At 38.8% G+C, this 27,030-nt stretch overlaps 4 protein-coding genes across 7 annotated transcripts; 1 reads left to right on the top strand and 3 right to left on the bottom strand.

The window, feature by feature from the left end:
* Positions 1-65: 65 nt before the first annotated feature.
* On the bottom strand, positions 66-4,844 carry mok (MOK protein kinase). The gene is made up of 12 exons (XM_022750228.1): positions 4,740-4,844; positions 3,170-3,284; positions 2,641-2,730; positions 2,477-2,547; positions 2,304-2,382; positions 2,137-2,185; positions 1,851-2,029; positions 1,507-1,608; positions 1,197-1,370; positions 894-1,053; positions 571-765; positions 66-294 (listed from the first exon to the last, which is right to left on the bottom strand). The coding sequence occupies exons 1-12, from the start codon at positions 4,768-4,770 to the stop codon at positions 217-219; spliced, it is 1,323 nt and encodes a 440-aa protein (XP_022605949.1). The 5' UTR covers positions 4,771-4,844; the 3' UTR covers positions 66-216.
* Positions 4,845-5,593: 749 nt separating this feature from the next.
* nemf (nuclear export mediator factor) lies at positions 5,594-19,195 on the top strand. Of its 3 annotated transcripts, none has more exons than XM_022750073.1 (33): positions 5,594-5,759; positions 5,895-5,963; positions 6,529-6,631; positions 6,902-7,027; positions 7,112-7,260; positions 7,386-7,453; positions 7,555-7,644; positions 7,786-7,859; positions 7,949-8,019; positions 8,115-8,190; positions 8,317-8,457; positions 8,656-8,864; positions 8,955-9,128; positions 9,238-9,301; positions 9,526-9,614; positions 9,719-9,822; positions 9,911-9,973; positions 10,111-10,223; positions 10,896-10,953; positions 11,084-11,142; positions 11,226-11,346; positions 11,434-11,704; positions 11,805-11,847; positions 11,959-12,008; positions 12,518-12,659; positions 13,083-13,160; positions 13,326-13,544; positions 13,853-13,888; positions 14,011-14,117; positions 14,196-14,239; positions 14,334-14,413; positions 14,818-14,902; positions 19,115-19,195. In XM_022750073.1, exons 1-32 carry the CDS (start codon positions 5,701-5,703, stop codon positions 14,893-14,895), a joined length of 3,228 nt encoding a protein of 1,075 aa, XP_022605794.1. In that variant the 5' UTR covers positions 5,594-5,700; the 3' UTR covers positions 14,896-14,902; positions 19,115-19,195. The 3 variants fall into 3 exon arrangements, with proteins under 3 accessions (XP_022605794.1, XP_022605792.1, XP_022605791.1); XM_022750071.1 differs by lacking the exon at positions 19,115-19,195 and adding an exon at positions 17,426-17,735; XM_022750070.1 differs by lacking the exon at positions 19,115-19,195 and having other exon boundaries at positions 14,818-14,911.
* Positions 16,585-20,813, bottom strand: klhdc2 (kelch domain containing 2). Of its 2 annotated transcripts, none has more exons than XM_022750075.1 (14): positions 20,750-20,813; positions 19,788-20,087; positions 19,609-19,688; positions 19,398-19,515; positions 19,149-19,261; positions 18,745-18,829; positions 18,406-18,489; positions 18,104-18,184; positions 17,925-17,983; positions 17,389-17,498; positions 17,233-17,305; positions 16,987-17,074; positions 16,835-16,887; positions 16,585-16,726 (listed from the first exon to the last, which is right to left on the bottom strand). In XM_022750075.1, the coding sequence occupies exons 2-14, from the start codon at positions 20,067-20,069 to the stop codon at positions 16,603-16,605; spliced, it is 1,350 nt and encodes a 449-aa protein (XP_022605796.1). In that variant the 5' UTR covers positions 20,070-20,087; positions 20,750-20,813; the 3' UTR covers positions 16,585-16,602. The 2 variants fall into 2 exon arrangements, with proteins under 2 accessions (XP_022605796.1, XP_022605797.1); XM_022750076.1 differs by lacking the exon at positions 20,750-20,813 and adding an exon at positions 20,204-20,298.
* A 693-nt stretch (positions 20,814-21,506) lies between these two features.
* Positions 21,507-26,792, bottom strand: pole2 (DNA polymerase epsilon 2, accessory subunit). The gene is made up of 19 exons (XM_022750074.1): positions 26,698-26,792; positions 25,827-25,927; positions 25,647-25,722; positions 25,187-25,264; positions 24,915-25,008; positions 24,748-24,822; positions 24,564-24,647; positions 24,337-24,393; positions 24,184-24,232; positions 23,992-24,064; positions 23,384-23,556; positions 23,203-23,292; positions 23,034-23,088; positions 22,871-22,930; positions 22,705-22,782; positions 22,425-22,533; positions 21,966-22,142; positions 21,722-21,789; positions 21,507-21,622 (listed from the first exon to the last, which is right to left on the bottom strand). Exons 1-19 carry the CDS (start codon positions 26,766-26,768, stop codon positions 21,604-21,606), a joined length of 1,587 nt encoding a protein of 528 aa, XP_022605795.1. The 5' UTR covers positions 26,769-26,792; the 3' UTR covers positions 21,507-21,603.
* Positions 26,793-27,030: the final 238 nt, after the last annotated feature.

The raw sequence follows: 27,030 nt of genomic DNA, 5'->3' as shown, positions 1-27,030 counted from the left end.
CATCATTACCATGAGGATTCAACAGTTTGGTGTAGAAGTCATAACTAGTAAGCTGACAGAGTCTGCGGTCTTCATTGCATTTTTTTTTTTTTATCAAATATCTTTTTGTTGTTTTACAGATTTCAACATCAGGCCTGTCAAAACATTGTCCTCTCAACAATCTGTTTATAAGTACAGTAAGAAGTGGTTTTAAATCAAAAGAAGTGTTTTTGCCTCTCAGTAGCCCCCTTGTTTCCTATCCAGAGGTGGCATGTAGTAGGTCTTGAAAGCTGCGCGGTGTGACTCATCCCGGGGCTGCAGAGAGAGGAAATGCAGGCTGAATGCCAAATCAAAGCCCTTATTGAAAGCAATACCGAGGCACTTGTTTGTCTATATAAACTTCACATTCCTCCTTTTTCCGTAAGACAACATAGTGATATACTGTATCTTCTGATATTTAAAACAAACCTGTCAGCACGTTTTACTTAATTTCCTCAGTGCCCTTGCTAGATGTGACTTCTAGGAGGCCTGAATGGCTGAATGACTCAGTAATTAAAAAGCCTGATGTCTGTGTAGCGCTCCTGTGTTTACCTTGGCCAACTGTGACTGGCACTTTTTCGATGTGATGGCTGGCAGTGTGCCTCGGTGGGTGACAGTGAATGCAGGCATAGTGGAGACTGGGAAGGAGATCTGTGGTCCTGGTACAACCATGTTGAGTTTGGGCAGCTCTGTGGGATAATGAGGGACGTTCCGTCTGACAAGGGGCTCTGCTACATGCTTCATGTGCTGTGAGAGGGAGAAAGTATTGGATGGCAGCAGCTTATTCATATTTCTTTGGACTGATGGGCCTTGGATACTTCACTTACGGTGACTTTAACATAGGGCTAAATTTGGCCAGTAGAGTTTAAACTTACGCGCATTAAAGGTGTTTGCCTTGTATATCTTCCCCTCAGCTGTTTGCCAAGTCTGGTTGAGCGCCAGATTTGCTCTAAGGAGCTGGGCGTTACACTACTCTCTACTCCATCCATAGTCCCAGAAACTCTGTGAAGAGTGTCAGCTTTCTTCTCTGCCAGCCTGGAAGAAAAAAACAAGCAAGAATCTACTAGAATAATATATTATTTAAAATTTAAGTCCTTCCACAGTTTGTATAAGAAAGTGTTTCCTATTTGAGAGGACACTAACTATCACTTCTGCACATATATATTTAACCACTTGACCTGATTTCCCTGAAGTATGTGTGCCGCAGGGCTGTTTCTGCAGTGATGCGTTCATCAGAGTCATAGGCGAGCATCTGATACAGCAGTGACAAAGCCGGGGCTGGGCAGTTTGGGATTAATCGTGAAATTCCGGTGCCTTTTTTTGGAGGAAAGTTGAACTGCATTGCTCTAGACCTGGCAGACATGAAGACACCTTGAGAATTCTTGTTTTTCCAAGTACATGAAAATGAGATATTCACATTTTATGTGTGCTGCTGCAATAACAAGATGACAAACTCTTCAAAGAACATATTTGAGGAGGAACACCTACTGCTTGAACTTTTGGAGAAGACTTTGATCTGGCGTCCCCAACACATCATGGATCTTGGCAACCTGGTCCAACTCATTTGATCCAGGGAAGAGGGGATTCAAGCTGAAACATACAGGTACACAGTGCAATAATCTGAGTGCCACAACAAAGCTATTTACATAACATTTGTTTCTCATTTGTTTATACTTGTGGTGGTGGACAAGGTTGGTCAAATTACAAAGATGGGGAAATGAATGCAGACACAGGGAAGAATGTAATGTAGTCAAGGATAACTCTGTAAAATAACATGTTTGCCTGTGTAAGTATTACAGATGAAATGATGTGCCCTTCCCCTGCAGAGGTACCTCATGATTTCAAAGAAGACACAACCAGCGCTCCAGATGTCCATCTTTAAGCTGTAATACCCATCAGTCAGGAGGCACTCTGGGGCTCTGTACCAGCGTGTGGAGATGTACTCTGTGTGCGGGGGCTTGGAGTACACACTCCGACATGAGCCAAAGTCCCCAAGCTTCAGAACATTTTGCTGTAAGTTGTACAAAATAATTAAAAAAATGTGTATAACTCAAAACCAAATTACCACTGTTAGGCTTTTTTTTTATAAAGCAGATTTATGATATTGATGCATCTCACTTTGATGAGAATGTTCTCAGGCTTCACATCTCTGTGAAAGATCCCACAGCTGTAAAAATAAATAAATAAATAAAGAGGAAGGTGAAGGGGAAAAAACATAACTTACTTGATGTTGAATTTTACTTTATAATTTCATATGAACTTATATGTTACATTTTCATAATTACCTGTGCATGTGGTCAAGTGACTTGCACAGCTGGTACATGTAATTCTTCACTGTATGGTCAGGCAGTGGAGTTTGTCTTCCTGCAAAGAATGACGAACCAATATCAGCTCATAATTCATCCAAGAACAATAATGTCTACATCTCCAAGTTACTCTGCCATACTTGTAGACCTACCTTGTATGAACTCATAGATGTTCATCTCCATCAGCTCACAAATCAAAGACACAGTTCCAGTTTCTTTGTCACTGAAACGTTGAATAAGAGTAAAGAGATGTGCCACACCACACTAGCTTAAGGCAATACAGTGAGTTACTAACAGCCAACACTCCAGTACTCACAAAATCAGTTCGTGTAGTTGGATGATATTTGCATGGGGGCTCAATCTCTTCATTGCCTGGACTTCCCGCAGATTGTTGGCCTGCTCCAGACTTAACAACAGAGCAAGTATAGCATTTGTGTACAAATACTCTGTTGTACAGTATAAGACATATATGCTTTCTTAATCTTAGATTTTGTGTGATGGGTTTGAGGGAACTGGTCTGAAGCAGTGCAATTCTGTATCACAGCTTCATTTGGCAGCAACATCATATCACTACAGTGTGTGCACAAATATCAAGATTAATGACTGCACTGATTTAAAGTGAGTGTGCACTTTAAATCAGCACTTGTAAAAAACCATTGCACTAACAACTCACATTTCAAGCACTGATATCCATTGTTTTCTCATCACTACAAGGTCAAGGCAGACTATGTTGACATCTAATAGGATACTTAAGGCAGAGAGGGTGTCAAGCTGCTGTCTCAAGTTTCAAGTCTCCAATACTGATTACTTGTGCACAGGACAACGCTGTGTTTCTAAATACATACCTGTTAATTGTCTGCTTCATTTTTTTACATGCGTAGAACTTCCCATCTTTCAGGCTCTGAGTTTTCACCACCTCTGAAAATGTGCCCTCCCCAATTTTCTTGATTATTTTGTAGCCTGTACAACAGTTACAAACAAAGACAAGGAATGAGAGAAATTGAATTTTTGCATACACACATTTCTATAATATTACCCTGAATATCAGTTGAAATTTGTGAGTAAATGAACATCAGAGAAACAAGTCTGCCTAATCTAGATGGAAATCCTGTGCTCCAGAGACAGTAAAAACTGGAACACACCCACTGGACATTAAAGCCCATGACAATTTCATTGGGATAGGGAATTAAGATTTTCTGATTGACAGCTGGAAGCCCTACATTCACACAGGGATGTAACTGAAGATTATTTTCATTATTGATGGTAAATGTCTCCCAAAAACAGTCCAAAACTTAAAATAAATTCAGTTTATCATAGGTCAAAAAAGTACTTGAAACAATTGATCGAATATCAAAATGGTCATAGATTAATTTTCTAATCGACTAATCCTTTCAGCTCTACATTCATATAAAACTCATTCTGACAAAATACTTCACAGGAAGTTGTTAGAGGGGCTGCGTAATCCAAGAAAGGAACACATTTTTTGTAATTTTTGCTTGAAAATATATTTAAAGGTAACTCAAATCAACTATCAAAATAGTTTAGGGCTGCAACCAATGATTATTTTCATTATCAACTAATTTGTAGATTCTTTATTAATTAATCATTTAGTGTAAAAACATACAAAAATGTGGAAAGAATGCCCCTCATATCCAAAGGTGACATTTTTAGTGTCTTTTTTCTTTTTTTTTCAATCCAATCAACATTTCAAAATCCAAAGATACAAAACAGTTTGCTGATATTTAAGATAGAGAAAAGCAGCAAATCCTCTTCTTTGAGAAGCAGGAATTAGAAAAATGTTTGGTTTGTATTTAATACCAAAAAAAAATAGTATCAAAGTAGTTGCATATTATTTTTCTTTCAATTGACTAATTCATAATCATTTCAGCAGTGGAATTGTTTCTAATCAGTCCTCTGTGGATTGACTGGAGATTGACTGATTGACAGGAAGACAGATGTCTGTTTTACTATTTTAACTGTCCAGAATCATGTTTACAAAAAGGTGGACAAGCAGCGTTTTAATATGGGTTTTCCCTTTTAATGGCCACAAACAGCCATGACACTACAGACTGTGACCTGTTATATTCTGGTACTTAATCTTACACGGTAATTGCCAGACTACATTTGCGTTGTGTCAATGCAACAGAAATGACTTGAGTTCAGGGGGTCACATTTTTGGTAACAATTACCATTGTGGTAGAAAAAACGTAAATGAAAAAGAGACGCTACATAGAAAACATGATTATTATGGATATTAAGGTTAAAAGAACCGTTTGCTTGCTCGACACAATGACGCACTCTTAAAGGTAAGAAAAACAGATAACAAAGATAAGAAATCTTTGGAGAGAATCGTTAACGACGTGCGACCTCCTGTCAAAAGTCTTGACACTGCTCAGCCGTTAACTTACTACTTACAATGCATTCCTTTGAGTCTTAACCGCCGCATGTAAGTCGATTATCCATAACATCTGGACAGTACATTTCAATGATAAGTTTGAAAAGACAATTCTTTTTAACGCATCGAGGTATCAAAACGGACACTAAACTCGTCTTACGGGTGCTAGCTTAGCCCCGCTAGTGAGCCCTGTTAGCTGACCGTCGCCTTGGTAACGGAGCACGCCTTCGCCCTCCGCTCTGACCTGAGGAGGAAACTGAAAACTCTGGCTGAGTCTCTCTCCCCAGCCCGGCCGCTAAACTCAAAATTTTCTGAGTTAAAAGCAGCAACGCAGCTGAATATGCTCTGCCATGTTATAAGAAAATGCCAGTGAAGCAGAATTATTTGCCACAGGCCCAGATATTTGACGCGATTGCTTATTTACAGCTTTATCATCCAGCTCCTTACCTTTTTTCCAGAGGTGGGTGGTGACCGTTAGCTCGGATGTTTTTTCATTAGGCTGCGGATTGTTGTTCTTCACGTCCACAACAATTCCCCTGTTGTTCCAGTCGGTGTTAGGTGGTGTTTTGCATGCATTTCGAAGGCTTGCCCTGTTTTTCACGCCAATAAGCCAGTTTGAGTAGTGCATCATTAGTGCACATTGACTGCTAAAGAGCCTACCATGAGCTTAATGATATCTAGAATCAGTCCCCGCAAGAGCACAGCTGCTGGTTCACTGCATTCATGTCATAGCATAACGTTACCAGGCACCAGTACATCCAATACACAATCAATGCATTCTATTCACACACAGGCAGTGTGTGTAAAAGGCGTGGACCTGATCGTTTTTGTTCCACCTCGGCTTCCGTAAAGACTTGACATTACCGCGCATGTACAGCCGTTCCTTACATGTTTTCACTGCTGATGTTGCACAAGAAATGTGAATGTTTGAATTTAGTGTTTACCTGAATTTTTGTATTTGCAGCCAGCTTTTAAGTCACCATGAAGACAAGATTCGCCACTGTGGATATCAGGGCAGTTATTGCCGAGATCGATGCCAAGTAGGTGATATATATCGCCTCCAGCCAGGTTGCTAACCTAACTTAGCCTCCTCTAGCTGTGCTAACCACCGTTAATGTGGATTTGTTTACATATGTTCATCAGCCATTCTTTCATTTTGCCTTCTTCTTTCACAGCTACATTGGCATGAGAGTAAACAACGTGTATGACATCGACAATAAGACGTATCTCATCCGGCTGCAAAAGTGAGTTCAGTTTGAAAAGTTGCCTCCAAAAGTTTCACTGTAATTGCTTTAATAGGTCATGAATCAGTAATGCCACCGCGAAAAGATACTTCCTTATAAGCAATGTAATTACAAGTAAGGATATATTATCTGTAATAAGTAACAAAGGTGAAAGTATTCATTATGCAGGAGAGGGGCTCCTGTCAGCGTTAAAATTGTTGCATTATTTAATGATTACTGATATTGATATCTAAGCTGCAGTTCAGCTCATTTTAACTGACTAATGCACATGGATAGTTTTTTTTAGTTTTTTTTTTTAGATTATTTAAACTGATCATGTGTTTTGTATGAAAAAATCCGGGTAACTAGAAACTATAGCTGTCAAATAAATGTAGCTGAGTAAAGCATAATATTTCACTGTAAAATGAAGTGAGGTAGAAGTACAATATAGAATTAAATGGAATTACTCAACTCAAGTACAAGTACCTCAAAATTGTACTTAAGTACAGCACTTGAATAAATATACTGTACTTAGTGACATTCCACAGTCAGTCAGTGTGTATAACTGAGTGTCATGTTGTCTCAGGCCTGACAGCAAAGCTGTTCTCCTCATTGAGTCCGGGACTCGTATTCACTCTACAGACTTCGAATGGCCAAAGAACATGATGCCTTCGGGCTTTGCAATGAAAGTAAGAACATCCTATTGATGTTGTTGTGAAATAGTGTGTTTTGTTTTTTGATTATGACTGGCAAACATTGTTATACAGTGGGGTCCAAAAGTCTGACACTTTCCCAATTACTCAAATTGGAAAGTGGTCCCAGACTTTTGGACCCCACTGTATGTCATTCATTTTTTCACTGTAATGACATTCTCTGTTTTTTGATTGTAATGTAATTCAGTTAATTGGGTTGGTTCTTGTGATGAAGTTGAATGTTGAAAGCAACTTTTCTCTCATTAGTGTCGAAAACACCTGAAGACACGGCGACTGACCCAGGTTAAGCAGCTCGGAATTGATAGGATTGTGGACATCCAGTTTGGTTCAGATGAGGCTGCCTACCACTTGATTATTGAACTATATGACAGGGTGAGAATAGTACATTTGAAGTTGCGTAATTTCAGATGTTATTTTGTGCATATGTTATATAGATCTGTCCATATCCATTTTCAGGGAAACATCATACTTGCAGACCATGAGTACACCATCCTGAATCTGCTGCGGTTTCGCACAGCAGAGGTAGAAGATGTTAAGATTGCTGTGAGAGAGCGGTACCCTGTGGAGAGCGCCAGACCCCCTGAACCTCTCATCAGTCTAGAGCGGTAACTGCATCTTAAATGTGCTTGATGAGTTTGTTGATAAAATTGACATCTATCAGAATTCTGTGAACATATATTATAACTGTATCAGTGAAAACTTTCTTTATGATTGCTTTTTTTCAATATAGACTCACTGAAATTATCAGCAAAGCTCCAAATGGAGAGCAAGTGAAAAGGGTCTTGAATCCCCACCTTCGTAAGTAGCCAGACAACAGACACTCATTTTAAATATATTTAAGTTCTTTTGTCATGTAAAGACTGAACCATGTTTTGTGTCTTTTCCAATCTCCTCTGCAGCTTATGGAGCCACTCTGATAGAACACAGTTTGATAGAAGCAGGGCTGCTGGGCTCTGCCAAAGTTGACAGCCAAGTTGATGCTGCCCAAGGTATAGCAAAGCAATTAAAGACAAGACTTCTGGCATGTGGTTTAGTGATGGTTTAAGTTTTAGATTTTGTTCGATGGTGGCTGTAATGTTGTGTTTCTATAAATCTGTAGTACTCACAATAATGTATGTCTGCTTTTTCAGTCGCACCTAAAATCCTGGAGGCCATGCAAATTGCAGAAACATACATGGAAAAAACAGAGAACTTCAGTGGCAAAGTAAGAGATCTTTATTTTGAGGGACAGTGCTTTGAGATCCTGTTTTTGTTCTTTGTTACATTCACAAACCCCACTTTGTTTAATTTAAGGGTTACATCATTCAAAAGAGTGAGAAGAAACCAAGCTTAACTCCTGGCAAACCGAGTGAAGAACTGCTCACGTATGTCTTTTTTTGTTTAGAATAGTATACATACTTTTTTACCTGGTCATCTATAATATGGTTATTTAATTTATGATGATGATGTCCACTCACAGATATGATGAATTCCATCCATTCCTCTTCGCCCAGCATGCAAAGAGTCCCTATTTGGAGTTTGATACTTTTGACAAGGTGAATATTAGCATGGCTGCTTATTTGGTTTATCACTTGATGCCTTGTTTGAGAAAGAATATTGATCCATCTTTCTGTTCCAATGTAAATTAACACTTTTTGCACAAATGTGATCCTCTCACTCAGGCAGTGGATGAGTTCTTTTCTAAGATGGAAAGCCAGAAGATCGACATGAAAGCCTTGCAGCAGGAGAAACAGGCTCTGAAGAAGTTGGAAAATGTGAAGAAGGACCATGAGCAGAGGCTGGAGGCCTTGCACCAAGCACAGGTTAGCAACATAGCAGCTTTGACCTTTGTCTGCCACAAATAAATGTTGCACTTAATGATTCCTGCTCTTCCTCATGTATGCATCTGTGAAGATTTTTGCATTGTTTAGAGAAGAATTAACAGAAATTTGGATACACATCAATTTAAGTTTGACTTTGCTGAAATGCATACATAAGCAACCTTAACTCATGTGTCGCAGGAGGTGGACAGAATAAAAGGTGAACTAGTGGAGATGAACCTGCCTGTGGTGGAGAGGGCATTGCAGGTGGTGCGCAGTGCACTGGCCAATCAGGTGGACTGGACTGAGATTGGCATTATCGTCAAAGACGCGCAGGCAGCTGGAGACCCTGTGGCCTGCGCCATCAAAGAGCTGAAGCTGCAGACTAACCACATCACCATGCTTTTAAAGTGAGACCATCACTGATACAGAAAACTTAGAACAATGGACCACTCTGCTCACTGTTACAACATTTGGCTTCTGTGTCTTTTCCCCTCTAGGAATCCATATATTTCTGAGGAAGACCATGAAGAGGAAGAGAAAGAAGATGTGGTCGAGGAGAAAGGGAAGAAAAATAAAAATAAAGACAAAGGACAGAGCAAGAAGCTGCAAAGAAACAAGCCCATGTTGGTGGATGTAGATCTTGGCCTGTCCGCTTATGCCAATGCCAAAAAGTAGGTTTAGATATAAGCCTTTAGACATAGAATTGAACATTATGTAGGGAGAGACACAAGTGTTGTCTTTACAGTTGATGGATCTTGTTGTTGTGCTTTTTTCCTTTAGGTACTATGACTTCAAACGCAGTGCTGAAAAGAAGGAACAGAAAACCATTGAAGCAGCAGATAAGGTGAGAAAGCTGTTAATATATAGTCAGGTTTGACAGTGGGAAAACATCTGTCAGTTGTCTTTGAGATCAAGGCAAGGCGTGTTTCCAAGAACATGGTTTATGAACTTTATAACCACTGGGAATTTTTTTTGACACAAGACAGCTTTGAAGTTGATAAGTCGTGATACTTTTGCACTTTATTAAGAATGTACTGTTAAAGGTATTCCTATTTTACACCATGCTAGGCCATGAAATCTGCAGAGAAAAAAACACAGCAAACACTGAAGGACGTCCAGACAGTGACCACTATTCAGAAGGCCAGGAAAGTCTACTGGTAAGACACACCATGTGTTATGCACATATCCAGACTTTGTTTTGTTTCAGTGTGTTTTATATGTACTTGATAAGCAGTGTCCCCCCCCTTTCCCCTTGTGGCAGGTTTGAGAAGTTCCTCTGGTTCATCAGCTCAGAGAATTATCTCATCATTGCAGGAAGGGACCAGCAGCAGAACGAGATGATCGTCAAAAGATACCTCCGGGCGGGTAATGGAACTCACACACTTTCCTTAAAAAGTAAATATCTTTAAAACTAAGTTATTTTACCTTATCATGTGTATCTTTACTTTGACAGGTGATATCTATGTTCATGCTGACCTTCACGGAGCGACTAGTTGTGTCATCAAAAACCCCTCAGGTACATCTGCATGTGTGGTTTCACTTCTCCTTTCTCTCCACTGCTTGACTTAATTTGTGACGATGGTTAATGTTACTATTAAATCATTTGTATGTGTTTCTGCCCTTCTCAACCTCTCCACCCACTCCCCACTCCAGGTGATCCCATCCCTCCTCGTACCTTAACAGAGGCCGGCACTATGTCTGTGTGCTACAGTGCTGCTTGGGACGCCAAGATCATCACCAGTGCTTGGTGGGTCCATCACCATCAGGTGAGTTGTGAATATTACGCTATCGAATTGGCTAGCTTATCTTTTTTTTGTGTGTATGATAAAAACACAACCCACTGTAATTTGACAAAACACTGAAAGTGAGAACTGGCTTAGGCAAGGCAGCGTATTTGCTTCTGGATGCTATATTTGCTGTTATCATTATATTGTTGAAGTTTGGTTTATAGTTATTCTGTAGACATAACTTACTGTGACTTTCAAAACTTAAAGGTACACTGTGAAGTTTTCTTGTTAACAGTTTTATTTACATTCAGTGTTTGTGACCAAAATGCATTGCATCAATCCCTGAGTCTAATAAGTAGGTTTACTACATTTCCTTTCTCATCACAGATTTGCAAACCTGAGTTTTAAATAAAAAAATCATCTATTGTTTACATGTCATGTTTGTGAGGTTCCAGTGTTCTTTAACTCAACTTTGGTGGCACATTGTTCCATTTCTCCACATGTTATATACAAATGAAATGGGGACCCACTTGTAAAAACATTGCTGACTAATGCTACTAGTGGCCAAAACTTGAGAAGGGTACCTTTAACTCACAGGTAGTGCGTCATTAGACATGGGGGAAATACAAAAGGCTACAAGCAGCCAAATACTTCAAATGTGACATTAAATTCATTATTAATTCGTGGTATATATGTTTTATTTTTGCTCAGGTGTCTAAGACAGCTCCCACTGGAGAGTACCTGACCACTGGAAGTTTCATGATCAGAGGTATCAAACATGAGAATTAAAAGCACATGAGTTTTGTCAGGCACCAGAACAAAATATAAGAAGTTCAACTGGTAACAGAGCTATGAGGATGTAAAACAGAGGACTGAATGTTTGTTTTATTTCTCTCCAGGAAAGAAAAATTTTCTGCCACCTTCCTACTTGATTATGGGCTTTGGATTCCTCTTCAAGGTAAATACCATCATGAGCTGTGAATAACATTTTAACTCTTTGTCATCCTCTAACAATAACGTTTCACGCTTGCCTGTGTGCAGGTAGATGAACAGAGCGTGTTTCGGCACAAAGGGGAACGAAAAGTGAAGACCGTAGAGGAAGACATGGAGGAGGTCACATCCAAAACTGCTGAGCTGTTAGAGGAGGGAGAGGAGCTGATAGGTAGGAGGACATAATAAGATTGACTTCATTTGCTATGTTTGTAACTACAACGTTCAAGTGCTGTAACAGATTCTGCTGCCTTTGCAGGTGACGACAGCAGTAACGAAGATCAGAACGAGGAAAGAACAGAAGGAGATGGACAGAACAAGGAGATGAAAAAGGAGATAAAAAAGGAAAACAAAGGGGAGGGGGATGATGGCGCAAGCCGAGGAATGCTGTCAGAGCAGAGCAACATGGAGGCCGAGGCAGAGGAAGGTGGAGAGGACAGCGGGATGGAAAAGGACTCGGAGAATGGAGAGAGTGAAGAATTCAGCTTTCCAGATACGACCATCTCCCTCAGTCATTTACAGCCCAGCAGGTAACTTTAGCACTGCTACACGCTGGAACAAACACTTTGGGAATGGAAAAGCCTGCACATGAGAATAAATAATACTTCAATTGTCTCGCTCTATTTCTAGAAGTATTCAGAACCCTGGCTTCAAAAAGGAAACAGCATCTCAGGTAATTACCCACTGTCTTTGGCCATGTACATTTAAGCAATTCCATCAAAGTCAAACGATACATTTACAACTCTGCATATACTAATGTGTTAATTCATTCATTTCTATTCAGGCTGAGGTAGACTCACAGGGGAAAAAACACATGACCGCCAAACAGAGAAGGTGAGTGAATGGAAAATTTGACATTTTCAACACAAACATGTAGAATTAGACTTAAATAATAGACTGAGTTTAACTTGAAACATAACTGTAGAATGGAAATATTAATTGCAGAGACCAATTTAAAGTATGAGACATATACTGCCAAATAGGGAAAAAAATTGGTTTGGTAGAGGAGTGGTGATCGATGGATGGAATCAGCTGAAATAATTGACATACTTGAATGTACTTTGGTGGAAGTTTGCTTTTCTTTTTAGGATTTAAGTAGTAAGATTTAGTATGTGTTCCCCATTGAGGGGAGGTAGATGTGGGTAAAAAAAACAAAACAAAAAAACAACACATACTAGAGATGAACACCATCGTCCACTTCTATTTAGCATCTGTTCTACCAGCCATAAAAAGGAGATGACTATATTTTATAATATATTTTTTATAAATCTCAGATTAGACTTAGTGTAAGGAAGCATGGTCTGTGATTGATTTAATTCTCAGTTTTCTGCCTTTACCATTAGAGAGGAGAAGAAGAAGAAGCAGAAACACGAGGGTTTTGACATTGAGGAGAAGACTGACATTTCATCCAGCGGACCAGCAGCCGATCAGGGGTCCAAAAGTGGAGGAGGCCCCTCCCAGCAGCCACTGAAGAGAGGTCAAAGGGTAAGAGTGAAGTCTGAAGATAAAACATCCTGTGTTTCTGTGTTGTGTTGAGGCAGTTTTTGAAAATCTGCGTTTACAAATCTGCTTTCTGCAAGATACATTTAAAAGAAAAGAAAACTAAACCCATACTCAATTTATGAGAAATTAGGAGGCCAATGACACTAGTGTATTTATCAGTTTACTGATAAACATTTTTGCATTATCAGTAACTGAAATAGGGCTGTAATGCTTTTTGTTAATCACAAAAATCAATGTTTATGAAATGCTGTAACAAAATGAGAATTATCCAGTATTATTTAGTTGTTTTTTTTTAAATTAACAGTATCCCTTGTGTTACATGTCATAATGTTCTTATTTGATGGATAAATCTTGAATCTAATGATACTAATGTCTGTGCTGTTCATGTGTGTGTTTCTCCTTCAGAACAAACTGAAGAAGATCAAAGAGAAGTACAAAGATCAGGATGAAGAGGACAGGGAGCTGATGATGCAGCTGCTAGGGGTAAGGATGAATGAAAACAACTATGCAACCCTCAACACATAGTTGTTGTTACTGTGTCATTGTCATGACACCATCTGCTAGATTTTGTGTTGATGTAGTTTGTGTACACAATCCTTGATACTTCCCAATACAATAAATAACATTATAACTATGTTTCTCCTTTAGTCAGCTGGTCACACGAAGGATGAGAAGGATAAGGGGAAGAAAGGAAAGAAAGGCAAAGGTAAAGATGAACCCGTCAGGAAACCACCCTCCCAGAAACCACCTCAGAAACCCCGTAATATGGAAACTGCAGCAAAGAAACCAGAGCGAACAGGAGGAGAGGAGGGTGAGGAGGACAGGCAGCCTGGAGAGGAAGGAGGCGCTGCTGAACCGGAGGACAAGGTAGATGACAACACTCCATGCTAAACTGGATAAGGATGTAATACCTAATACCAGTGTCCAAAATGTTAGTCTGGTGAAAAACTTTGAAATGTCCCTCCGTTTCTTCAGTTCAGTTTTTCTAAATAATTGGATGTAGCTTTGAATGACTCCTGTTTATAGTGTATGGTAGCTGGTAGGGATCATTTTATTTTATAAAATAAATGGATTGAAATTTGTTTTGTGTGTTTTCAACAACAGTTTGAACAACTTGTATTTTTGTATTGTATTTTGAATTCCTTTCAAGCCATCTATGCTGTCCTCTCTTTCAGGAGGATGATGTGGACCAGGACAACCCTGGAGCAGAGGTGGTTTCCTAAACCTTTACCTGTGGATAAACGGAGTTTGTACTCAAAATAAATAATTATTCTCTCCATAATAGTCTTTTCAAAAATGGTTAACTTTGAATCATTTATTTTTGTCGCCCCAGGAAGCAGAGAATCTGCTCACCTCTTTGACAGGCCAGCCTCATCCTGAGGATGTGCTGTTGTTTGCTGTGCCAGTCTGTGCGCCATACACTGCCCTTTCCAACTACAAGTATGTGGAATTAACCTTTCTGTTTATAAGAGACGAAGTAAAGAGTGCACGGGCTAATGAGTCATTTGTTATCCACAGACACAAGGTGAAACTGACACCAGGTTCTCAGAAGAAAGGAAAAGGTAAGAACAGTAATCTATTCTGATATTCATAAACCTTTCTCTTAATGTTTTATAGTGAAAAAAAATGTCTTTTTTTCTTTTTTGTTCCTACCAGCTGCACGCACGGCTGTTTTCAGCTTTATGAAAGCCAAAGAGGCCTCAACCAGAGAAAAAGACCTGTTCCGCAGTGTCAAGGTAAAGAAGTTAACTGCATTTTAGTCAAATGTTAAAAGTAACTATCAAAAAAAAGTAACTATGAAGTGTTTACAATCATTTGTTAGTCATGGATAGGTAAATCAACAAAGTTGATTTTTCATATAGAAAACAATCTGCACTCTTCCTAACCAAATGATTCAGTCATTTATCGAGGAAGAATGCCAAACATTCGGTTTCCAGCTTCTTAAATGTAAAGATTTGCTACTTCTGTTGTATACAATTGTATCGTTGGGATTTAGGTTGTTAGTCAGCCCAAACAAGCACTTTCAAGTAGTCACCTCTGGGAAGTTGTTGTTAGTTTCAGCACTAATCATATAGTAGCCTTGTTTTTCTTGATGTTACAATTCAAGCTATGTCCACTCTCTCATCATCCTGTGTTGCAGGATACTGACCTATCCAGAAACATGCCAGGGAAAGTTAAAGTGTCTGCTCCAAACCTGCTGGCTGCTAAGAAGAAATAAGAGACAGGTGAATACAGACCTGGCAAGACTTTCATCCAAACAGACTTGCACACTTTGAGTTATTTCAGAGGAACTCTGCCAACTTCATCTACGCTTCAAACATGGAGGTTACAGGTTCAGATCTGATCCTCAGTACAGTGCCCTTGTTTGAATAAGAATAATTTTATTTTTAAGATTGATTGCATTTGTTGACCAACATTAAGTTTGAAATGAAAAACTGTAAATTAACAAAGCTGAATAACAGAACACAACTCATGGTATGTTTATTCTTTGAGTACAAAGTAACACTATGCATTAAATCCTACAATAAAAAACACAAAGGGGGAACATTGTGCAAACCAGGCAAATACAAACAAAGCCCTACTGACATGAGGCATTTCAGTGCAATGTGGCTAAACATCCACTATACTTGCAGTATTTTAAGTTATTGTTTTAATAAAATTCCAAAGCTACAGGAGCCACTCCTCACGATTTATAGGCTTTTAAAGCCAGTTTCAGAACACAGAACCCATACATTTCATCCCAAATATATAAATAACTGTATATACAAATAAAAACTAAAAGTTAACGTCCAGACTCCATGGCCTTGTGTAGCATAAAGCACTAGTTTTAGGTCTGTGAGAACTTAAGCAAACTATCCAAGATCAAGCAAACACATGTATCCGAGATTGTGGCAAAAATCAGTTAAAGGAATCATTAAAGAAACAGGCTGCACTAAAGAAAAATCTGCACTGTCAAAGCAGACTGTTTCAGGCTTGCACCACCGTTTTTAGTGTTAAGACAAATGGAGACTTTTTAAGTTGGTTTATGAGGAAGACCAGTGAAAGTCACTATCTTAACATCTTACTGGTGCATGAGTTGTGCATTTCATGAATTAGAACTATCCCCTTGACTTGGGCATACTTACAGCATGCACAGTAATCTTTAGGAGAGAATGGAGGTGCTTAAACAAAAAGTCCTCAAGTACCTTTCCAAGCTATATTTCTTCCTCACTAGTTTCCATAACACAATGTATTTTCTTAGAGGGTTTCTTTCACTGGTCTTCCTGAAAACTTAAAACATTAGAGTGGTGTTTTCTGTCCATATTGAATGTATCTACTACTACACTGGCTAGTACAAAACTCCTCATATTTTAATAAACGTTCATTGTAGCTGTACAAAGGTGCTAACAGAAATAAGTTACCTTTGTAAAGCTCTCTTATCTAGAACAGTAGTAGATATACATTTATGTAATAATATGGACAGAAAACCATGCTATCATTTTCAGCTCAGAGCGGGTAAGGAAAGAAATCCTTCTGAAAAGTTACTTTGAGAAAAGAATACAGAATGAAAACGAACCCGACAGTAGCGTGAGACTTCTGCTCTCTCCTACATGCTGTGCTAACAACAGACTGAGCATCAGCAGTACTGCTTCTCCACTGATGGTTCTACTGGCTTTACAAGATACAGGATAATACACAGAAGTTGATAAACACCTTCGAGGATTCGCCTGTAAACCTTAGTGTGCCAGCTAGGACCCATTACCAACAAATCCACAGCTGTTCACTATTGCTTTAAGATTTTGTTTTATGTATGCAAGTGTCCACACACACACACTTAACTAATGCTCTATTAGCACTACCGGCTTTGAGAAAAAACAGTCATCTCTTCCATACATACATTTTATCCCTGTAATCCTCTGGACTAGATTGTTGGCCGCTTCTTCATCTAGGAGCCCAGTGTGTTGACACGTGACATTCTCTGTTTGAGGCTGTGCAGGACAGGTTTAGGCAAGCAGTCCCAGTAACTCGACAAGCGCTCCCTGTGCTGCAGAATGGCCTCCATACAGAACCTGCAGCAATGGTACAGGTACATGTGAGCACAAAACAATGAAGGGATGAACCTTTCAGTTTCAAGTATAAAATAAATCCACATTGTTTTCGCTTTTGCACGCACTCACCGAACTAGTGATTTGGGTTGAACATTGAAAACCAATAACTCGTTGCTGTGAGCCTGTCAAGTGAAAAAAATATTTTAAAAATAAATTAGTAAAATTCAGTCGAAGAAAATATAAACAAATTATGTTGTATAAAAGTAAAATGTACAGCTTACAGCTCTGTGATGAGACAACAAGTTGTTAGCACAACCTCCAAACACAAACACCTCCCCATCAGGACCAGAGCATGCTGTGTGCCAGAGCCTAAAATACACAATGTCAAAAATTGTCTTCATTCATTGTGTTCACTTAACTTTTTCACAAACACACAGTCAGATTAGTGGTCATCCCTCAAAATCATTTAGCTAAAGTTTGATCTGCGAGCACACAACCAATTGTTCACAGTAAGAGGCGATAATCACCTGGGGCTCTGTGTGTGACTGTGTTTGAAAGGCTTCCATTCGTTTTTGCTCACACAGTACAGCCAAGCATCACCTGAAACACAGATGTGAGGTCAGGCATTATTTTGTGGATGGCTATGATTATTTCCCTACTCCAGTGTCAAGTGTCAAACTCACTCAGTGTCTCTCTATCTGTGGTGAACCCTCCGAATAGGAAGATGAGGTCTGATGACACAGGAGTGAACGAGTGCCAAGACCGGCCCACAGGACACTGCTGGGGAACGCTCCTACAGGAAGGCAGGGACAGCCAGACGGGAATATTTGAGTGAGAAAAAGACAATTGAGAAAATTCTTGAAGATAGAAGAAACATGTTCATATAGAAAAGTGGAAAGAAGATTGAATACTTTTGGCACACAGTTGAGGATAACACGGCCGATGCTTGGCCTGCAGACGTGCCATGATCAACTTCGTTTTTAACTATCATTCTCACAGAGTATTAGCCAAATTATTCAAGTTTATAACATCAGGACAAACCCCTTCAAGCCATCATGTGGTTTTCAAGTGGGTCCCATTATTCTGTGATTAAAATCTGTATTGAAATTTAATTTAATTATTTACATGTTTAAGACTCACAAAATGAGAGCAGAATTCACAAGAAAACAACATGACTTTCAGCTGCCAGACACAAATCACAACATATAAAAACACTTACATTTCATGCCACTCCCATGTGTCCAAATCAATGTAGTACAGGTCATTTAGTCGGTAGTTCTGTGGACCAAAGGAAATGTGTTAGGATTGGAGGTCAAGAGGCAAAATTTATTCATGCTGTGACACCTGAACAGTTACGCAATATCATGTTTATGACTGATATTCAGAAGAGACTCTTACCTTGTATCGTCCCCCAAACACATAGCCTCTGTTACCAACTGTGGCACAGGCATGAGCTGCTCTGGGTGATGGGGTGTTCCCCTAAAATCGGGCCATACCAAACGAGAGAAGAAATATCATGTCAAGTATTTCACTCTAGTTGTCTTTATCCCAATATTCAAAAGACTTCACATATTCCTGAAAGAAAAAAAAAACTTAATCTGATGGGCTAATGACCAGAACAGTAGATTAAAAAGGTGGAGGAAATTGGCACTCAGTGTGTGTAAGCAAAGTTGTCTGTAGAGAAGTTGCCATGTGTTTACCGTGGTGACAGGCTGGCTCCATGTATATGTCTCAAGGTCCAGGATATGAATGTGATTGTTCCAGCCGCGCCCAGGGCTGTCCCACTGTAGCACACAAAAAATTAACCATTAACATTCTAAGCCATACTCCTGCAACAACTTTTACAAATCAAATGTCTCTAATATTACAAAACAGGAGACACCCAATTTTTTTGTAAAAGTGACTATAAAAAAAACATCAGATTTTTCTATTTTACTCCTTTTGTTTGAAACAAACAGAACTTCGAAATACACACCGATTAAACCATGAAAAACTTGTATTCATTGTTTATCATGTGAAGAGGATATTTGTCTACAAACCACAAGAGAAGACGATTCATCATATTCAAACGTCCCTTGATGAGGTCCTTGTGCAGCATAGCCGTAGCCCCCAAAGAATATAAGTCTATGAAAACAATTCCAGATAAAACGCACGTAAAATATCTCTCCCATTTCTTGATGACCACATTAACATGTTTTGAAGTGTGTCAGAACATTAAAAGTCACTGAACAATAAGGAAACCCAATTTTGTTTGTTTCTGACACCTTGGGACAAAAAGACATTTCACCAGGTTGTTCTATTGGTCTATTTTTAGTGGGGGTTTGTAAATTGTTATTTCTTTAGATATAATACATTTAAAATATTTTGTGTCAAATGGTTCATGTCCTAATAATGTCTAAATCATTTCAGAAAAACAAGACAGGAAAATGCAGTCTTTCCTCACCTGTTCTTCTGAACCCAGCACCCTAACTTGTCCTTGGATGATGGAGGGAGTCCTTTCAGATCGCTCATTTCCTCCCACACAAGGCTGGGAGCTCTCAGTGGCAGACGGTAGATCTATAAATCACAGCACAGAATACAGGAGTTCTGAAAGATGATCAGCAGAAACAGCAGGCTGACATGCCTCAAGGTCTGATGTGCAAACATGATGCAATCATTTGAAAATTTGCTTCATGCAACACAGAAACTGTACCCTGTTTGTGTTTCCCCTGGCATGATGACCTCCAAATAGGTAGAGGACTCCATCAACACACACCCCACAGCTGCCTGACATAGACATGTGTAGGTTACCTCCGGCTATATGCTTTGTCCTGCAAACATGAGGTTTTTTTATTTTAATTTTCTTCTTTATGTGTAAAATGACTACATGATAAAGTGCTGATGACAATGGTATCAATTCTCACCATACACCTGACTCCATGTTGTATGTCCAGATTTCAGTTCTCGGCAGATACAAGTCAAAAAATCCGTGGTTTTGAGCATTCTTGTACACAGGAAGGATAAAATATAAATAGATTAATATGGAAACGGTGGGGGGATAACACAAATGTAACGAAAGTGCAGTTTTAGGACATATACTTACTTTGTATCCACCCCACACATACATGACATTTCTGTCAACAACCGCTATATGACCACTGCGCTCAGCTGGGGTGTCCAGCTCAAACGATTCAGATGCTTCAGTGTCTAAGAGCTGCTCATCCTCCAACTCCTCCACCTCATCTTCCTCCTCGTCCTCATCCATGTCGTCATTTACCATCCAAGCAAACAGTCTGTCGTCTTCATCTCTGTCTGAGTCATTGTCATCTTCTCTGGCTGGCAGATCCCCAATGTCCTCCTCCATCTCTGCCATCCTCTCGGCCATGCAAGTCTCTTGTGTCTCCTTTCAATGCAAGAAGAGAGGGAGAGAAATCATCTAGGTTAGTGTTGATAGGATTATTTTATTAACTGATTAGTTTGTCCAATAATCCAAAAATAGGATAACAGAAAACGACCCACATTCAAAACACTGGAAATTACAAGTTTTTTTCAGCTGGTTATAAGAAAACAGGACACAGCAGCAGCGGCATATTCTCTTTGTGGAAGGTGCAGAGTTTTTCCTAGATCCAAACATTGAGCTTTTTAGTCCACTTCATTTTGTTAGCGATAATTCAGCTATTTCAGGACAACGGACCACACAACGTTAGCGTATCTTGCAGCATGATTACTGCTGACCTACTTTGCTAGCTTAACTATTTAGGTTACTGTATGAACGTCAGCAACTAGCTTAGCTTTTGCATCAAAGAGAAGACGAACTAATGACTAAAATTAAAAGGCAAAATTAAAACTGTCTTAAATTTCTTGGCTAGTCACCCCTAACAGCTGTTCCGTTAGTCAACGTTAATATGGCCATTAGCTACAGAGCTTTTGCAAACTTCAAAATCCAAAACACTCGATTCAGAGAAAGAAACGTTGTGACATCATACTTGGCACGTTAGTATCTAAGCTCGCCTACATACAAATTCGGCGCTTGGTGAAATACATTCGCACCTGTCGTTACTTTACCTTGTCAGATGTTTTGTTTTCCTGTGAATTTCAAAAGCAGTACGCCATTTATGTGAGGTCATCACAAGCATTCTGGGGGCACGACCGGAAGTTGTCGACTTCTTAAATCCGCCATCTTGATAAGGTCAGTATAAATTAGATAAACCGTCACTTTAATCATAAACAGGGTACATACGATTATTTTTTTAAATTATTTTCTACCTGATGGTTTTAAAGACCTCTCAATTTACCAGTTCTCACCCCAAACAGGCTTAAGTCATCCATACAAAAGCCCAAAATTTTTAAAAATATGTCTTTTATTATTATTATACAAAAGAAACTGGACAAGCTGGTCAAAAAGGCTGGGTCTGTGCTTCCAATAATACCAACTATTATTGTTTATTATTAACTATTAGTGTTACTATTGAGCTACTGGATGATTGAATTTCCCCTAGGGAATGAATAAAGTATCTATCTGTTCACCTGATTAACTCCTTTCATTAATAACTGTTTGCAGCAATAGCCCATTACTTAAAAAATATAAAAAATACAATAAAATCTAAATGTGTAAAATAATATAATGATGACTGCGATTTCTCTCAAAACTCTATAGTCTACCAGGTCTTCAAGGCAGACTGCTCAGTGCTGTACAAAATCAACCATTTTCAAAGTAAGGCTAACTATCGTGTAAACACAAAGAGGTCAGAATATTCAGTATACAGAATAAAATCTTTATTATTCATGAAAGAACATACATACAATCTATAAAACACTACTATGAGTTGATTACTAGTCCATTTTAAACATGAAGTATCATACAAAGGCAATGTACAAAACAAATAAAAACAGCTGCACTTGTAAATCCATGATTTTCTTTAGAGCCCTTGAAGTTTGCTGCAAGAACAAACAGATCAGTATGAACATTAGTGATTGTTGAAACTACAGTAATTTGTACTGAATGACCTGAAAAGAAATAAGTAGAGCACATCTTACCTGTCCTCAACAGTCCTGTTGGATGGGTAATACACCTTAAATGTGAAGCCACTTCTTGGGAAGGAGCCCTGTCATAATAAATAAACGACAAAATATATTAAGTGATAAATAACATGAGGTCACATTGAGGCTATAACACAGAGATATAAATTATACAACCACCAGTTGGAAAAACACATTTTATCAGGTTAGGTCCAAAGATAAAATAAATACATGTTTTAGTTAAGCTTATTTTATTTCATACTGGGTTGACACAGAGGCAGTCCGTGTTGGTGATGCTGAAGGGGTCGTATTTGTCTGCAAAGATGATGACATCAGGGACTGGGTAGACATACAGGGAGTAGTCGTAGGCCCAGAATACAGGACTGACGTACGGAGGCAGTGGAGTCAGGTGACCCTGAGACAGGATGGTCTTAACAAACTGGTAAAAAAAGAATGACAAAATCATTAAATTACAATTAAAAATTACAGAAATGTACATGTTGTGTTTAGTCAGAAATGAGACCAGTCTGGGTAAAATGTTGAGCTGAGGCTTAATCGGTTCACCATCAACTCATTACTTTGAAAGTTTTTTTAGATAATGACTAACATTTAAACACTTTGTAGCAAATAAAACCTTCAACAACACAATTATGTATGTGCGTTGAAAGAGAGAAATTTCTCTCAAGTATGAACAGGTTTGTTCAGAGAAGCTGAAACTCACATGGTTGGGAATGTCAAGATTGTTATTGGGCAACCGCACGCAGTTCCTGCACATCTTGTTGACCAGGTCTTCCCTGATAATGACGATCTCCTGGCTGCAGTACTGGATCCTGACAATGAAGGTCAGTTTTACAATGGTTTCTGTCATGAGTCTGGTCACATTTTTCTCAAAGCCTGTGTCTGTCATTTGTAAAATCACTTAATGAATATTGCTGTAAAACCCTGATCAACCCACATATCAAATATGTTCACATGTAATAGAAGCCACATATTTGTTTCACCTGCATGGGTTAGTCGTGAACACTGAAAATGGCACCTTCTGTCTGAACTCCTCTGTGATGTGGTCTGCCAGGGGAGGCCTGTGGGAAACATATTTATTCACATCTGTCCAAACGACTGAACACAAATCACATAATTATGTCAAAAATCACATCTCTGAATGTTTACCTTGGCAGGATGGTGCCTGGACCAGGGTCTTCAGGACCAGGGACAAACACAAAGCGACTACTGCAGGTTTGAGATGAACAAATTTAAATTCAAACGTATGGTAAATCTGAATAGTTAAGAATAAACCTGAGTATACCAGAGTAACAACTTTGTCAGATCCTACCTGCTGTGAATGTTAGGGTATGCACATATGGCATCAGCAAGGGCCTTCAGTGACTCTAAAGAGAGAACAATGAATCACATTCTAAAATGCAGGCATTCATCCCTTAATTACACACAGAGATCTTAAGAAGTACAATAGGTTATGAGTGATGAGGACCCAAAAGTTTCACCTTTGAGCGATTTGATCTGTGTCTTTCCATATGGGGCAGAGGAAAAGTTTCCACACAAAATGAAACAGGTGGGAGGCATCGCAGCATAGCCTGTAAGAAAAAAAATGATAAATGTGACTGGTGTCTCATAGAGTGTTCATTCTTGTCCTGTAAAGTTTAAGACTATGATGCAGTACCAGACCTGAAAACATGATGTTGAGCTTTTCCATCACTTCAACGTTGTCCAGCCACACATCAGAAACAATTACAAACATGGCGTCCTCATTCTCTTCCTCCAGCTGCTTCAGCTTGGCAGAGGCCTTCACCGAAGTGGTGGATGGACCACCAAAGAAGTTCATGTTGCCATAGTATGCCCTGGAAATGAAGCAAGGACCATGTCGTGTGGGAGCAGGAGATGGATAGTGAAAACTAAGTTGAGTAAAGGTAACTTAATGAAACCTGAACCTTAACCTGAAAACATGATATTATTTTAATTAACATACCACACTGTAATTGGAGACAGCCTCCATACTCAGCTACAGAGAAATTTTTGCCAGGTTGTGCCTGTCTGGTTGACATTGGCAATCATGTCTGACTTCAAAACTTAAAAAATATGGTATTTTCCTTCATGTTGCTTCACTGAAATTTTCAGTGCATCCCAGCAATAACAAACTAAAATGACTTCACACACAACAAGCTACAGATTCACCCCAATATCTAATGTGAAGTTGCATATATCACTACACAGACAGCTAACTACTTTAGCTTGCAATGAGTTTGTCTAAATCCTTTTCCCTCAAACCAACTGACCTTGTGCCTGATGATGGCTCTGTTGGTGGAAACCCAAACCCATTGACATGGAAAACAGAGTCCTCGTACCAACCTATAGGACAAAAGGCAAAACTTTATCTCTAATGATGTGTTGTTATTTTAATCTTAAAGCATATGTCTTTTATTCTCTCATTTTGTTAACTGCAGTTGTAGTAGTAGTCATTATCTTACCCTCTGCCAGTACAAAGCAGGATTCAGTGTACAGGCCATTATGAAACTGGTACGAATGTTGTTAAGGAATACATCCATTTTAAAAGCCAAAGCTTCTTGCACAATACAAATCATTATTTGCTGACAGACTCCCACAAACAGATTAAAGGATATTGCTTTGGACATGTCCAGTTGTACTGTTCCACTTGGGTCCTCCAGGTAGAATTTACCCTTAAAAATTGTTTAGAAATATTTTAGAAACTAAAATAATAAAAAAAAATCAACAGACAGAAAAGTCCCGAATTAAATAATTTTTAAGAAACTAGAGAAGTCAAACTTCTTCTGTGTGAACTTCTCCATATAAACTTAAATATAAAAACTAATCTGTGTCACCACCTCACCTCTTTCAGTTGTGTGATCATCCCGAGTACAATCACCTCTCCCAGTTTAGCTGTGCTACCAAGCAATGCTTCAATTGTCTTTAGCTAAAAAGGACAAATGACAACAAAACAACCTGCTAGTAAAATGCAAAACAGTAAAATGGGTTTCATTTTCAGCTCAAAATTAATAATTAAGATTTGATACCTGAAATTTGTTTTGACCCTCTTCAACAGCAGCTCCAATAGCAGGTGGGGTGAAGAGCTCGTGCCGATGTGTACGCTAGAGAAAATATGTCTTTATAAATACAACACGCACTACTACAAAAACTTTAATCAGCAGTGAGAACGGCCAATAAAGCACATCATACTGACCTGTTGTAAGATTGTGTAGCGCTCCCTGAAGAGTTCAGCTTTGTCTTTGGCCAACCCACACAGACTCGGGGCTGGATGTCTGGTCATACTGATGCTGAATGAAAATGCCAAAATATAACTTTAAAAACTGCCTACAAGCAACAGCATAACACAAGGTCTGCAGTACATGTAAGTGTATACACTAGATCTGATACCAGCAGCATGAAGAAATCTTTTTTGAAATATTTAGGAATATTTGACACAAAGGAGAAAGAAACTGTCCCTATACTCACGGTAAAAATTTCTTCCGCTCCACGCTGTAAATGTATCTGGGCACATCGAAGGCTCCAATGATGTTGAAAACATTATCTCTGGGAGAGAGTTAAACAGCTTGTATAAGATTTTCTCTACAGCACAATAAAGTAGATTACGCAACTATAACTTATTATGAGTTGATGTCTCGTTATGATTACATTATTAATATATTATATACGTGACTGTGGTCCCTGAATAACCAACATTAAACACTCATTTGTACAGATGTTTTAGGATTTGTTAAAAAAAAAAAAAAAAACCTAGATATTTGTGCATGCTGCTATTTTGTATTTTACAACATAACTTGCATCAGGATAAAATCACTACATATATAAAAACAAAAAAAACCTTAAGGAAGAAAAAAAAGGATTGATCATCACATAACCAAAAAACAAAACATTAATTAATAAAGAAAAACTTATTTGCAGCCCCACTTACATGGTTTCATCACAAGACTGAGTGCAGTCCTGCACAGCGGTTTCCACCACAGACAGCTCTATCATACTAGAGGACACTGTTGTAAAAAACACAGAATGCATTAAGTGCTGCATACAGCAGCAGATTGAACATTAAACACACTGTGTAGAAATGTGTAGAGACTGACTGTACTGTACATACATGGCTGCTTTTCAACCGCATCCAGGACCCTTTCAATAACATCATCCAGTTCAGAGGGACTTACGGACTCCAGCACCTCTACAAGGTATCTGCTGGCTTCGCTGGAGCACAAAACAGCAAAAAAGAAAAAACATATTCTTATTGTTTCTTCTTTTAACTAACAATATAAAACTACAAAAAAACAACAAAATTTCCTGAAGAAAATGTATCCGCGTGCATTGAAATGTTATTTTCCTTTTCAGACAGGGTTACAGGAGATACAGTTAAAGTTGAAGTACTAAGGGAGTTGAAGTGTCAGTTACCTGTTGCAGCTGTACACATTAACTCATCACTTATTACAATGTAGTAACTTACGTTTGACATATTTTGATGCTCACACTTATGGACTTTTGCTTATTATTTTGAATGCAACTTTGACTTTGACTTGTATATTTACACTGTGGTATTGCTAGTTTTGTTAAAGTAAACGGTCTGAAAATTTCTTCCACCACTGGTCTCTGTAAACAGTTGAACTGGTAATGTGTGTGAAATCAGTGAAAGCAGGTGGATCCTAGTTTAAAGAGTAGGGAATGAAAGCAGTTGAAATATCAGTTGACTTGTAAACGCTGAGCAATTAAACTGTCAGTTAACGTGTAAGAAGTCTTTGTTATGTTGTCTTCACTGAGGCACAAAACAATCTAAGAGCATGGAAACCTGCTTGTGTTATTGTTGTTTATTTCCTGTTGCCAATAGTATATAATTAGGCATAAAGTATCGACCATTTATCCCTGTCCTTGAGTTGACGGATATACTGTTACCTCACCACGCGTAGCACTAGCTTTAACTTTAGCAAAACATTTTAACAACGTTTAACCATGACTATAATACATACGGTCGCAGTATTAGTCCCCGCATCTTGAAGCCAGCCAACACCTTTGTCTTTATTTTGCGAGCAACATCCATGTTTGTTTCTGTCCCTCTGCCCAACTCAAGCTTTGGCGCTAAATGCGAACTTCCGCATGTATTTCATCACTTCCGCCGAAGAGTCGCGCAAAAGCAGTCAAGAGAGGAGTCTGTCCATAGCACACTGTTTGTTCACCTGCCTGTGAATTCACATGAAAAGAAAATTTTGGGATGAGAATAATTTAACACGTTCTCTTTTAAAACTGGGGGTATCAGTTTTTAAAAATCACACACAAAGACATTCAACAAATAAACAAAACCT

The sequence above is a fragment of the Seriola dumerili genome, unplaced genomic scaffold, assembly GCF_002260705.1.
Source record: "Seriola dumerili isolate Sdu_G_001 unplaced genomic scaffold, Sdu_1.0 BDQW01000149.1, whole genome shotgun sequence".
Lineage (NCBI taxonomy): Eukaryota > Metazoa > Chordata > Actinopteri > Carangiformes > Carangidae > Seriola > Seriola dumerili.
This window is presented reverse-complemented; position numbering and strand designations above follow the sequence as displayed.